This window comes from Catharus ustulatus, chromosome 6 (genome assembly GCF_009819885.2).
Source record: "Catharus ustulatus isolate bCatUst1 chromosome 6, bCatUst1.pri.v2, whole genome shotgun sequence".
In the NCBI taxonomy this organism is placed as follows: Eukaryota; Metazoa; Chordata; class Aves; order Passeriformes; family Turdidae; genus Catharus; species Catharus ustulatus.
Window position 1 is genome coordinate 60078591 of NC_046226.1, and position 13062 is coordinate 60091652.

At 41.3% G+C, this 13062-nt stretch overlaps 1 protein-coding gene across 1 annotated transcript in view; it reads right to left on the reverse strand.

The window, feature by feature from the left end:
• Positions 1-3591: 3591 nt before the first annotated feature.
• The window catches only part of SPON1 (spondin 1), a 170070-nt gene continuing 160599 nt past the window's right edge, over positions 3592-13062 (reverse strand). Inside the window, exons 11-16 of the mRNA XM_033062126.2 lie at positions 12196-12378; positions 11771-11941; positions 10942-11109; positions 9376-9540; positions 7869-8132; positions 3592-7203 (exon numbers count right to left, since the gene is read on the reverse strand). Of these exons, the coding sequence (XP_032918017.1) occupies positions 7040-7203; positions 7869-8132; positions 9376-9540; positions 10942-11109; positions 11771-11941; positions 12196-12378 (1115 nt within the window). The 3' untranslated portion in view covers positions 3592-7039. The remainder of the gene's footprint in view (positions 7204-7868; positions 8133-9375; positions 9541-10941; positions 11110-11770; positions 11942-12195; positions 12379-13062) is intronic.

A 13062-nucleotide genomic window follows, 5' to 3' on the forward strand; every position in this document is an offset into this window, starting at 1 on the left:
GCGTGATGGTTTAAACAATTTGGGTTCTTTTTTGGAACTGCACCAAAGTGACTTTGCTGTTTTAATTAAAAGAGAATCCTTGCTCTCGAGGCTGGTGGCATTTCAGAATGTGTGAGGAGTCAGAACTGTGATCAGCAGAGCTTGAAGTTCTGCCCTGCCCATCAGCTTTGGCTCCATCCATCCTCTGGCTGTGCCTGGCTCTGTGTGGCTGAGCCCGAAACCATCGATGCCCAAAGATCTCTGCTGCTCCATGGGCAGCTCTGCCTGCTACTGCTCGTCTCCCAGCACTGCCTGAGCCTTGGAGGCTGGGGAAATGCAGAATTCCTGTGCTGGAATGATGCTCTGATGCTGCCACCTGCAGCCAGGATATAGAATAGAATAGAATAGAATTAGAATAGAATAGAATAGAAATAGAATAGAATAGAATAGAATAGAATAGAATAGAATAGAATAGAATAGAAATAGAATAGAATAGAATAGAATAGAAAAATTATAATATAATGTAATGTAATGTAATGTAATGTAATGTAATGCAATGTAATGTAATATAATAATATGCACTCGTGCTCCTTGGATTTGTCTCTCCTCTGGAAACACCTTTGAGCTGTCACCTGGGGGAATTCAAGGTGTTAATTTTTTTCCCTGGAATTAATTAGACATGCCAAAGGTGTATCTTGACAGGTAGAGCTGAGCTGTCTCTACTTAGAGAAGGTGTTTTGAGCTTGGCCACCCCAGAAATGCAAAGCTCTGAAAAATTCATCTGAGAGCAAACTTCTTCAGGAAGGCAAACTGTTAATTATGAATGCATTTAAAATTATAGAAAATAGGCATACCAAGCTCGAGACCTGGGGTTTGCTTTCATTTTTTAAAATAGTACTTTAGAAAAAATGCATCACTTCACTTTCTAGCAATACAAAAGGAAGCAAATCCTGTGATTCAAACCGATTTCCCAGGTGTCCTGTTATCCCTACAGCCACAAAAGAATTTATGGAAGTACAGTTCTGCTCACAAATTACTGCTTCAACAGCTTTGCCCTTCTTGAAATGTGATAAGCAGGATGCTCTCTGTAAGCCAGTGCATACCAGTAATTTTCAGTAATGGTCTAAATATAAACTGCAAAAGGAAATCTTGGTGAGAAATCTGTTATTTTAAAGGAATATTGATTGGTTGGGAGTTATTTTCTATATATTAAAGTATAAAATAAGAAAATCAGCTTTTTAAAAAATAGTTCTTAAAACAAAAATGTTGGGCATATTCTTCGAGAACTGTGTGTTGTAATCACCAGTGAAAATTTGTATGCTAATTAGCAGAGCAGTGCCTTTTACAAATTAGAATTTGTTTGTCACAGTTACTTGGAATAATATGAGTACCTGTTGCTCTTAATGAAAATTGAAGTTGTGATTTATTTTTTTTCCTGATTGACAAAAGTAGAGAAAAATATTTAATAATTTTTATTTTTTGATAAAGAGTTTGGAATGTTTGGCTTTGTTAGGTGACTTGTGCTGAAATCTTTTTCAAATTACATCAAAATTGACAAGGTTGTTGTCTTCTTGACTTGTAAGACCATTCTAATTTTAAAATATACTTTAGTGGGAATTAAGAGAAAAAGCTGCTTTGAAACAGCTCATGTGAAATTAAATAATACATTTAAACTTCTCAGCTGCAGGAAAAAAAGTTTCTAAATTGGTACTCCCATATGAAATTTTTTTAAAGTTTTGTTTAACCTCCAAAAAGATTAATATTTTAAGGTTTATTTTCCTGTCTGTCATTCAGAGCTGCAAAACTTTCAGGGAATACTGAGTGGCTTGGGATGCTTTTGATGGAATTCATCCCAGCCTGTGCTGCAAGCCCTGCTTGCAGGAGGGCAGGGAATTGGTGCTGCCTGCATCCCTTGGGAAATGGATTGTGACCTGGATGAAATTATTATTGAGGATTTTCTTCTCTTTGCATTGTTTATGGTGGTGTGGGGATCACAGGAATTCTCCACAAAGACAATGCTTCCTGCAGGCTTTTCAAAAAACAAAAAAACCCCAAAATAATCCCAACTTTCCAGACCTTTAAGCTCTGCTTTATGTGAGCACAGAAGAGATTTTGTGCAGGTGGAAGTGTGATGGAGCTGCCCATTGCACTCAAATTAAGCAGGAGAAGGCTGGGGCAGCATTTCTGCACATCTCTGTAACAAGCTGCTCAGCTTTCTTGGCAGCTCTGAAAGGTTTGTCCCTCAAAAATGCTCATCTTTAAACAATATCAGGGAACAAAACAATGTCAGCACAGTGGAACAGGTGCTTTGCTGTCTCAGCACTAGAACCTTGCCCAAGAAGAACCCAAAGTGACTTCTGAGTGACAGTGGCCCCAAATCCCACCTGTAATTTAAGCCTGGGTGTTTTCCTCCTGTGCAGCCCTTGGGAATCCTGGCTGCAGCCCCCAGCTCTGCTGGGTCACCAGAGCCTTCACCCTAGCACAAAAACTCAAACCTCCTCTCCCTGGTGACATCCTTGAAATTCTCTCCTGCACTCAGGCTCTGCTGACCTGGGGTTTACATTTTGTTAGGTGTTTTTCTAATTTTACTTTTAAAATTTTTTTCACCCACACCCAGCTGTCTGTGTTGGCTGCCAGTGCCATCTAGTGGGATGTCATTTGATTTCTCCAGTAAAGACATTTCATTTCTTTTCATGTGGGAACTCCTCTCTGTGCCCTGCTGTGTCCTCCAGGGATGATCCACTCACTGATTTTTGTCCTCATTTCTGACATTTAAGGTGCATGTGAGCTGGAAGTCAAAACGTAGCAAAAAAGTGCAGAACTCTGTGCTTGTAAGTAGATTGCTTGAGGAAAGTTTCTTTTCCTTCAGTGAAGACATGTGAGAATGAGTGCAAATATTTTGATTTTTTTAAATAGTACAGCTGCTGGTTTGCTCTGTTTCCATACCTGTACTTTGTTTTCTGTGTATCTTTCCATACATGGAAATACTAAAAAATACTAAAAAAATTATATTTTAGGCATAACCTTATATGCACTTTGATATCATGGCATGGGCCATTTTCAAATTTTTTTACTTACTCGGTGTTTTCTAGGCACTGCTTTGGTTCTTTCACTGCACTAATGGTTTTAAGGATACTGTAAGTAAAAATCTTTTTTTTTCCTCTTTTAATTTCTGACTTATGTGGATAAAGTAATATGTGATGCATACACAAAGGTTCAGTTGAAAGTGTCACAAAATCTCCGACTTTTTGAGAGCTTATTTTTAATTATTTTTCCTTTCAGGTGCCACCAGGCTTTGAAATATGTTCTTTTAAATAGTTTCTCTTCTATTAAAAACCACCCACAGCAACAAAACCCACATGAGAGTAACACACAAATGTGTTATGTGATGCTCCTAAGTTCCCCTGTGATTTCAAAAGAACAACAAACTATTTGATGCAAACAACTTCCAAGTAGGAAGAACAACTGGTTCTTGTAAAATCCACTCCTGATGCCCTGTTACCTTGAAGAGGAGTAAAATGTAAATAAGAACATGACTCAATTCGAATTGGTAAATGTTTTTTTGGTGTACATAAACATTTCAGTTTAACGGAATCTCATACAAGTGTAAAATTCATAGTAAAGATGTCTTTATTCCAAAATAATAATAATAATAATAATTATAATAATAACAACAATGTGTTAGGCAGACAGCTACAAAACATCTACACAAGACTTTGGTAAGAAATGTTGATGGTAGCTTTTTCATAATTCCACAGCAAACAAAAACAACAAAGGAGATCTAAAAATCAAACAAAACTTTGTTTAACTCATATGTTGCACAAACAGAGTCCTACTGTACATTTGTTAAGCCCCTAACTTTTGTTCTTTTTATTATGTGTAAAGATTCTATCGTTTGTATATTAAAAAAACCCAAAATGTATGCACAATGCTAAGATCTGGTAGTTGAGGTCTACAAAACTGGTGTGACATCTGTGCTTTGAGTTCAGCAGGATTATTCAGGACATCAGAACGATCAGTTCTTCTTTTTATTGACTGATAGCCAGTGCCTATTACACTACTAGGAAGTTTACAGTAACAATGCAAGACTTCTACACATTGTACATCAGAGCTTTTTCTGCTTTTTTTTTTTTTTTTCTGAATAGAAAATCAACCTCTTTTTTTTTCTTTTTGTTTGTGTTTTTTTTTTTTTTTTTTTTTACAAAATGTAACAAGCCTAAGTGTTTCTCTTGTACCAAGTTAGAAGAAAGACAAATAAATCTGCAAAATGCTTCAACAGAAAAACAAATGTGAAGAGCTGGACAGAAGCAGGAGTGGTCACACATTTCTGACCAGGTGCAATCACCTTGCTCTTATCTATTAACAAGGTGGGGGAAAAAGCGATGTGCAACATTCAGAACTTTACTGAGCCCAAGAGAAAGAATTGGAAACCACACTGAACAGCCTTCCAAGAGAGAGAAGAAAAAAAAAAGTATGTGGAGAAGCAAATTAGTAAGAAGCACAGAGAAAAGAATGCCAGATTATTTTAATGGGCAATTTTGTTCAGAAAGGTGGTGTATGTTTTCTGTAATTTATTTGGACTATGGACTTTGGCAAAGGGAGTATTCAGTAGACAAAACAGCTTGATGAACTGGAACAAATGTGAAAATGAAAATACAACACTGGGTTTCACTGATTATTTGCTGAGACAGGCACGGTTTTGCAAGATGAGCTTGAACAAGTGCAAATTGTTCCATTCAGGAGAAACTCCTGCTCCCTCTGCCCCAGCTCCCAGATCCTCCCAAGCCTCCCAAAGCACTCTGCCACACATTTTATGGCCAAAGTTTGCTTTTCTGCATGAATGGCCTCAGCTGGGACACCCCCTGCCAGCTCACCCAGGGATGTGGCATTGATCATCCTGGCCCTTCTCTGCGCTTTCTTCACCCAAAATATGCTCAGCTGGTCACTCCTCCAGCACCTGCACCGTTCCACTGTTTGGTTTTCCTTGGTTTCTCTTGATTTTTGGTCCCAAAAGAGCAATGTATGGCCCTAAATGCATTAGTGAGGGACAGTCTTGCTGCTATGCTGAGATGGCAGAGCTGCAGAGAAATGAACTGCGCAACTCCAGAGCAGGCACAAGGAGGCAAACTATCTGAATTAACATCATCAAGTGAGCCATGCTGTGCAGAAAGGAAATGTTCAGTTTCAGCATTAAAATTTGCTGTATTTTTTTTTCTCTCCTGGTTTGGTTGGCTATGGGTGTGCCCCCATTTCTCCCAGCAGCAGCAGGACAGGGTTCACACTGCTGTTGTTATTTCCTTCGCTCCAAATCTGCAGAAAGCAGTGAGATACCTTGAGAGGGGGTGGGATGAGGCTTGTGGGAGTCCTGAGCAGTCCTTGCAGTGGTCAGTGGAGAAAAATGCTGCTGAGCAGCCCCACAATGAATGCCACCAGCCCAGAGAGCTGCTCAGGAACAGAGGCTCCCCAGGGTGCTGGAGGTGGGGACACGAGCAGCTCAGAGGGTTCTGGTGCACTGCAAAAATTTAAAACCCAGCTGTCAGGTCCTCAGGGTAGTGACCAAGTGTAAAGGAAGTGATAAATTACTTAGGGCTGGTTTAGAGACCATTAAAAAAACAAATTCTTTCATTTCTCTCAAGCTTAAGATCAACAATCTTTATTTTCAGTGCATTCTGTAGAGACATCAGGGTGTGCTGGACCCAAAGGTAACCCATCACCTTCCCTCTTACTGTGAGATCATTACAGGGAAATAAAACTGCAGGAAAATATTGTATTCCAAGAGCAAGTGGGGCCCAGGGGTCTCCCTGATTACACCTGGCTCTCTGTAGGGATGAGAGCTAAATTCTGCAGGAGGTGGGGAAAAATAGCAATTAGAGGAGTGGGGGGGTATTTTCTAGCCTAGAAAGGCAGGGTTTTAATCACTTAAGTAGTCAGGGAGGGCATTTAGGCTGGCTGGGGTATCACAAATGGGTAATTCTCACAAATTTAGTAACTTTTAGATTACCCCATACTCTGAGTAAAAAAGACATAAACGGCACTGCTGTAAAAGTATTTTGTATCTTGTGCCAACCTACAATCAGTTTTTTTAAAAGACTGACACTGTTTCCTTTCAGAGGCTCATTTCAGTTTTCAGGGATGCATGAGAGCCTGGCTCACCTTTCCTCTACCATTTTTGTTTTGTTATAAACCTGCCTCCCTCCTCACCTGGAATAAGATCCTTGCAAAACTGAATTGAATTTTTTAGTGTGTCTCGTGGAAGACATCCTGTGACACAGCTGTTGCAACACTCTGGACCAATTCCTTCTGGTTCTGTGTCCATTTTGACAGGCAATGGTGGATTGTACACATATTATGATTATTTACATGTTTTCTTTATGTGCTGTCTTGGCTGTGATTGTGTGCTGGTCAGACATCACTATTGAGCTGCAAAAATTATTTCCTTTCTAAGCTTGGAAGAAAAAAAGACCTTCTTGCATGGACCACAGCATCCATGTGAAGAAAAGTGTTTAGGATTATTTTTATTATTATAATAATAACTATCAGCTTAACCCAATAGTGTAAAAAGATAAACATGCACCTTTAATGTTATTGAACCAGCATTACTGAAATTACTCCTTGGCATAGTTGTGTAATCACAGAGGCACTGCTTTGGATTTTCAGAATCAAACCTAGAGAGAAATCCTCCCACAGACGTAACTTTCTGTCACTTTAACTTAGTTTTGTTAATATGCATGCATCCCATGTCTTTACAAGAGATATTTCTGTATGGCTATTCCATGTCCACAGATGTGTCTGTATTTTAGTTAAATAACTCACCATGACTTTACTGTTTTTATGCATTAAGGGCTGGCTGGAGTACCAAAGACTGACTCTCAGCATAAATCCGTGAGGAAATATTTATAAAATATTTTTCTTGCACCAGCAAGACTAAAAAGCAAACCACACTGCAAAAATGAAAACTAATATACACTTTATATTTTGTTGTTCTTGTTGTTGTAAAAAAACAAACCAAGGTTGACTTTCCATTTAGCTCAGAGTGCATCACCTGGAACCTTGTGTTTTGTTAACAAGGATGGACATTACACGCTCTCAGCTCCTTTTTGTCTTTGCAGCTGCTAAACTGAGTGCTTTTGGACCTCTTCTTCACCAGCATGTAGCGCTCCTGAATTCCACCTCCACAGAGGGTAGAACACTCTGTCCAAGCAGTCCATGGTTTCAGCCTACAAACTGGAAAAGCATAAGTGATTTGGTCAAGTTTTTAGCTGGAAGTACAGTCAGGTTGCATTTGTCAAACACTGGGAAAAGTAAAAAGAAATTTAACATCTGCATTACAAAAGATAAAATTAGGAAATTGTTAAATGTCAGACAAGCATGAGCCACAACTTAGCAGTAACTCCTGTCCAGATAATGTTAATTACACCACAAGATAGGTTTTGTTGGTTTGAGGAATCAGTACATGATGATGATGCTGTCCCCCATTGGAAGAGCAGTTTGAGCAGATCTCTTGAAGCAGCCTGGGTCTGAATCAGAATATGAGGTGGAAATCAGCTCAGTTTTGAAATTCAGCATCAGATCCAGGAACAAACATTTTAAATGCTTGAAGCTAAGTGGATGTTAAGATTACCACCCAGATCTGCAATCAGTCCTTTGCCAGGTGTAAAGTTCAAACTTTTTCCCACTTTTGTGTGGAGTAGCTGGTTATTTTTAGTGCTGGGATGCAGACAGATGTTGGCCTTTCTCCACAGTGCCCTAAGCTTAGGCTGGGTGATTTCGGTGATGGGCAAGCACTGCAAGTGGCTGAGTTTGATTGCATGGCTATAAAGTGAAGTGCTGAGGATGACTCCTGCCGCACAGAAAAGCCATGGACATGTTAACAGTGGTTCCACACTCACCTGGATATTGCTCACTATCCAAATTCTTCTTGGCTTGCTCACTTCTCCTCTTCTCCCTGGCCTCCTTCCAGCGCCTTTTCTCCATCCCTGCTCCCCTCAGGCACTTCCTCACCCTGCATTTTGCACGCTGCACAGTCTCAGGGCAAGCTGCTCCCCCAAACTGGGGCTCTATTTTAATCATCCTGGTCCTGATCATGTGGCCCTTGCCACAGGAGGTGTTGCACTCTGACCACTGGGACCACTCTGTCAGCTCACAGTCGATGGCTGCAGGGAAGGAGAAACACCCAAAACATCACACAGAGTGCATGAGATCTAAACACAGGGTCAAGAAACACACAGATGTGTCGATGAATCTTTACATCCCAACTGCATGAACTCTCAGCAATTGTTTGGAGGCTGCATGTCAAAATTTTACTGAGCCCATTTCTAGAAGTGTCATTTGACACGCTCTTGGGTTCCTTCAAGAGTGGTGCTGGCAGATCACTAAAATTGCAAAGAACATATAAATAATTCTCCTGTGCCTGCTTCGATTTCCCCACCCATCTGTCTGTTCTGTAATGAAAAGCTGTTGAAAATGGAGTTATATTTAAAAAGAATTTGCTACCTCTGAGATCTGAGCCTCGCTTTGCTGGCAGTGTTATGCAATAAGCCATATTCACTAATACCATTATATCTTGAAAGTTTTCATCTCTCAGCACTGCTTAACACTTACAGCCCCAGTGAATAATAATCAAAATGATATTTCACATTATTTAAGAAAAGCTGAATGAGCAATTACAGTGTAAAAGCCTTTTTAACCAATACTTTCTGTGAAAAATAATGTAATTTGTGATAAAACCTCATAAACCAGCTGGCAACAGGATGCTAAAAGCAATCATATCTCATTCATTCAGCAGTGCCTTAGGCTATCACACTTCACAAAGTCTGAAAAGCGAGTAGAAATTTGTTCTACCCAAGAAATGTGGGATTTTAATGGAGTTAGGTAAAAAATTCTCTGCAGCTGCCTCCTCAGCATCCAGTATCAGGTTGCAAAGTGATCCCATTCAGAGGTGTAAAAAGGTGGAGAAAGCCTCTCTTGTGCTCTTTCTGAGCTCAGAGAAGCACACAGGTGATTTCAAACTCTTCTTTCTTTCTTTCTTTCTTTCCTGCCACATGGTCTGCATTTGAGTGATAAACCATGTTTTATAATTCTGATTTATTATTCTGATTTATTTCCCACTGGGGTGTTGCCTGGAGCTGTTAAACATGCAGAGCTGCATTCCCACAGAAATGTTGGGAATTAGCATGGGCTGAAGCAGGGCAAGCTGAATTTAAGGCAGGGTCTTGTTTCAGCTTTCAGCTGCTGAAAATGCATAATAATAATAATAATAATAAAAAATTTTTAAACAATGCACAACTGATACCCTGCCTATCTAAGAAGTGATGTTAAGAAGTGGTGCTAGAGGTTGGATCCCCAAATTTTGACCCCTAATCAGCCTCCTCCTGGCAGGGAATGTTCCAGACTCACGGCACTCTGGCAGCATGCATTTCTCTGCTTGCTCCAGCTCCTCGTTGCAGTCTCCCAGCTCAGCTGCAGATTTCAGCATCCTCTGCCTTGTTCTCATCCCTTTCCCACAGGTCACACTGCAGTCACTCCACTCAGACCAGGGAGACAGCAGGCAGGGGATGGTATCTGGCAGGAAATAAAAAGGTAATGAATTTTTTTTTTTTAACAATTTCTTTTTATAAATAAATTACCAAGATATAGGTTTTGAAAATAATACAGGTGGAAAATGTGCTTGGATTTATCTGTCATCAGCCAATTATAGTTTCTTGTCACAAGCTGAATGGTTCTGCTGAAGAAGTTCAGGAAACTTGATACTAAATTGAATTAAATATCTTTGCTATCTTTTTCTGTATCTAAGTCATATCTGCTGGGTCATATCTGGGGAATAAATGGTTGAAGGAGCTATGTTTCAATCATAACTCCTGTTAAAAAAAAAAAAAATTAATAAAGGGTTGTTGCAGTGAACAGAACTGGAAGTCAACTTAATTTAGTCTAAAAAGTGAAACTTCCATAGTTAGTCTACCAAAAAAAAATTTTAAATTCTCTCTGATGAAAACTTAACATTTCCTAAGAAATTAATAGTGACAATAAGGGCATGGATGGCTGATTGCACGAAAGAAACTCCTCAATTTCAGAACTTTTCATGGCTTAGAAGGGGAGGGCACTGTTTTATTTGTTTTATTCTAGCCTTATGGTCAAATACAGCTCACATTGCACAACTCAGAGTTGTTCAGGTGTGCTTTCTGCACACACCACTGTGTGGGTCATACCACAGGGTACCATGGACCTTTTTTATCAATGCTCTCCCCTGACACTGAATGAGCTTCTTAATGTACAATCCCTAAGATTTTCCTCCTAATTTTGAGGCAAAGCAGCATTGCTTCTGGTTTAGCTGTGTGTGAAAAACGAGGTTTATCTTTTTGGCAGATTTTAAAAGGTTTAATAAAAGACAGTAAGAGACAAACAATAAAGCAAAAGGTTATAATGGCTGGGTGCTTGGCATTCAGCTAAGAGCACACCTGATGTTTTGGAGGTACTTCTTAAATTTATTAGCTTGTTGTATATTTATAGGTTTACTATACATTTTTTAAAAATTTATGAAATTTTTTTATATTTTGGAAACTGTTTTATATGGTTGTTTTTCGAGTTTGTTTTTTTGAGCATGTGTGTTTTTTGGTTGTGGTTTCAATTTATTTTTTAAAATTAGTTTTAATTTGGGCTGTGGTTTTTAATTTTTATAGACAGTTGATGTTGGCAATTGGTGTATCAGTAGCAGGTGTTTTTTAGTGGGTGCAATTTCACCAAGCAGGTAGCTCACTTATTACAAAGATGCTTTATTACTTATGATACTTTTGAAGAAAACTATGTCTTAAAAACCATTTCAACACTATATATATAGTATTTACTCTAATAATGAAAAAGCCAATGGCATATGTGTTTATAACACAGATTGCCTCTGGTTTAGCTGTGTTCTCTGTGTGCAGGGGCAATGTGTCAGAGATGTTTGTTTTTAGGGCAGACACTCACGGCACTCGGGCATCATGCATTTCTCTGCCTCAGTGGTCTCTGCCTTGCACATGGAGCCATCAGCAGGAGTCATCTTGATCATCCTGTGCCTCCTCTTCATCCCTGTGCCACAGCTGGCACTGCACTCGTCCCACTCCCCCCATTCAGTGACGAGGCAGCTGCTGGGAGCTGTTCAAAGGGGACAGAAAATTGGTCATGGGTGTCACAGGAGGGACCCCAAGGGTCATCAAGTCATCCCCAAAGAGTCATACCATGTCCCTTTACCATCCTTTACCTTTCTTTGGACACTCTCTAATGGCTAAATAACTTTTTTTTGTATTGTGGCACCCAGAACTGCCCCCAGCCCTCGAGGTGGGGCTGCCCCAGCTCAGAGCAGTACCATCCCCTCCCTGGCCCTGCTGGGGATGCTGTGCCTGATCCCCCAGGTCAGGGATGTCCCTGCTGGCTCCAGGGCACTGCTGACTCACATTCAGCTTGCCATGGACGAGCAGCCCTTTCCTGGCCTCATTTTCCAGCCCCTCATTGCCCAGTCTATCTGTACATCCAGGGCTACCCCATCCCAGGTGCAGAATCCAGCACTGTCCTTGTGGTTGGTGACTGCCCAGTTCTTTAATTTGTTGAGCTCTCTCTACAGAGCCTCCCTGCTTTGGAAGGAGTCAGCAGCTCCTCCCAGTTTTGGATCATCTGAGAATTTGCCTGGTATCTCTCCCATTTGCATCCAAGTCATTAATTAAGGTACTGAAGGGCACAGGGCTCTGTGTGCCCCAGTAATGTCGCGGGCAGTGTTCCTGCTGTTGGCTGGATTTTGTGCACAGAATGAAATACTTACAGCACTCCTCATTTACAACACACTTCTCAGTCTCCTCAGTGGGCACTTTGCACATGGAGCCATCCTCAGGGAACTGCTTGACATATCTCTCCCTGGACCTGGTTCCCATCCCGCAGGACACGCTGCAGGGGGACCAGGTGATCCAGTCAGACATCATGCAGGTGGAGCCATCTGAAAAACAGACAGGGCGGGACTGGCAGAACCTGTGTGCAGCACCCCTTGAGTGCTGCTTTCCTCACTGCCCTCTCCTCCACTACATCCCTCATTCCTCTCCTTTGCACCTCTGTGCACTGCAGAGATGCAGAACTCACCACAGATAGCTTCAGTGCATTTCTCTTGGCCACAACTCAAACCCAACCCACATCCTGGAGAGCTTTGAAGGAAAAGTGGATTTTCCAATGAACTCCCCTTCCATCCCTGGTTACCTTCATCACTGCAGCCCGGACCCATGCAGGGCTGGAAGTCCTGGGTGTCTGGGCAGGGCACACTGAGGTCCAGCTGAGCTTTCAGCATCCTCTGCCTCATCCTCTTGCCCTTTTCACATGTGGAGGAGCTGCAGGCGGACCATGGGGACCAGTTGGAGTAGATGCAAGTCTCAGGGGTATCATCTGAAAAGCGAGGGAAGGCACTGCATGTTAAAAATGCTCTTCCATTTTTCTTCCCTTTGCTTGGCCAATCATTAGAGTAATTTCACGATTATAAGCCGCACTGAGTATAAGCCGCACTTCTGGGTTTCAGCAACTTTTCATTCTTTGTCCATACATAAGCCGCACCTGATTATAAGCCGCACGTTACAATACAGAGTGTGATAAACGGTATCTGTTCTATCACCATCTGTTGAGGGTGGGGGCAGTGATCCTTATCTCCATGGGAGATATTCTGCTAATGGGCCATCCATTGAAACCAGACAGGGCATTGTTCTTTATCTTTTCACAACCCATCCTTCCTCCAGCCAGTCATTTTCTGCTAATGGCCATTGAGTCCCACTGTGGGACTGATAAAATTACTGCATCCCATTGGGAGTTGCTCCAGCTAGGGGAAAGAGCCCAACATTTCTTACCAAGATAAAAACAGAGGTTTTGGGACACTAAGAGAGCCCCTTTCTCCACTGGACTCCAGAGGAAAACCGGATTTCTCCACATCACCACTGGACCTCCAGAGGGAAACTGCACCTTGTACAGGAGTACTGCTCCAACTGAGCCACATCTGTCACTGCAGGAGGATGCAGCCGCCATGGAATGGGACTGCTACCAACACCCTGCCTGACAGGGTGTCAGGTTGTACTCTGACTT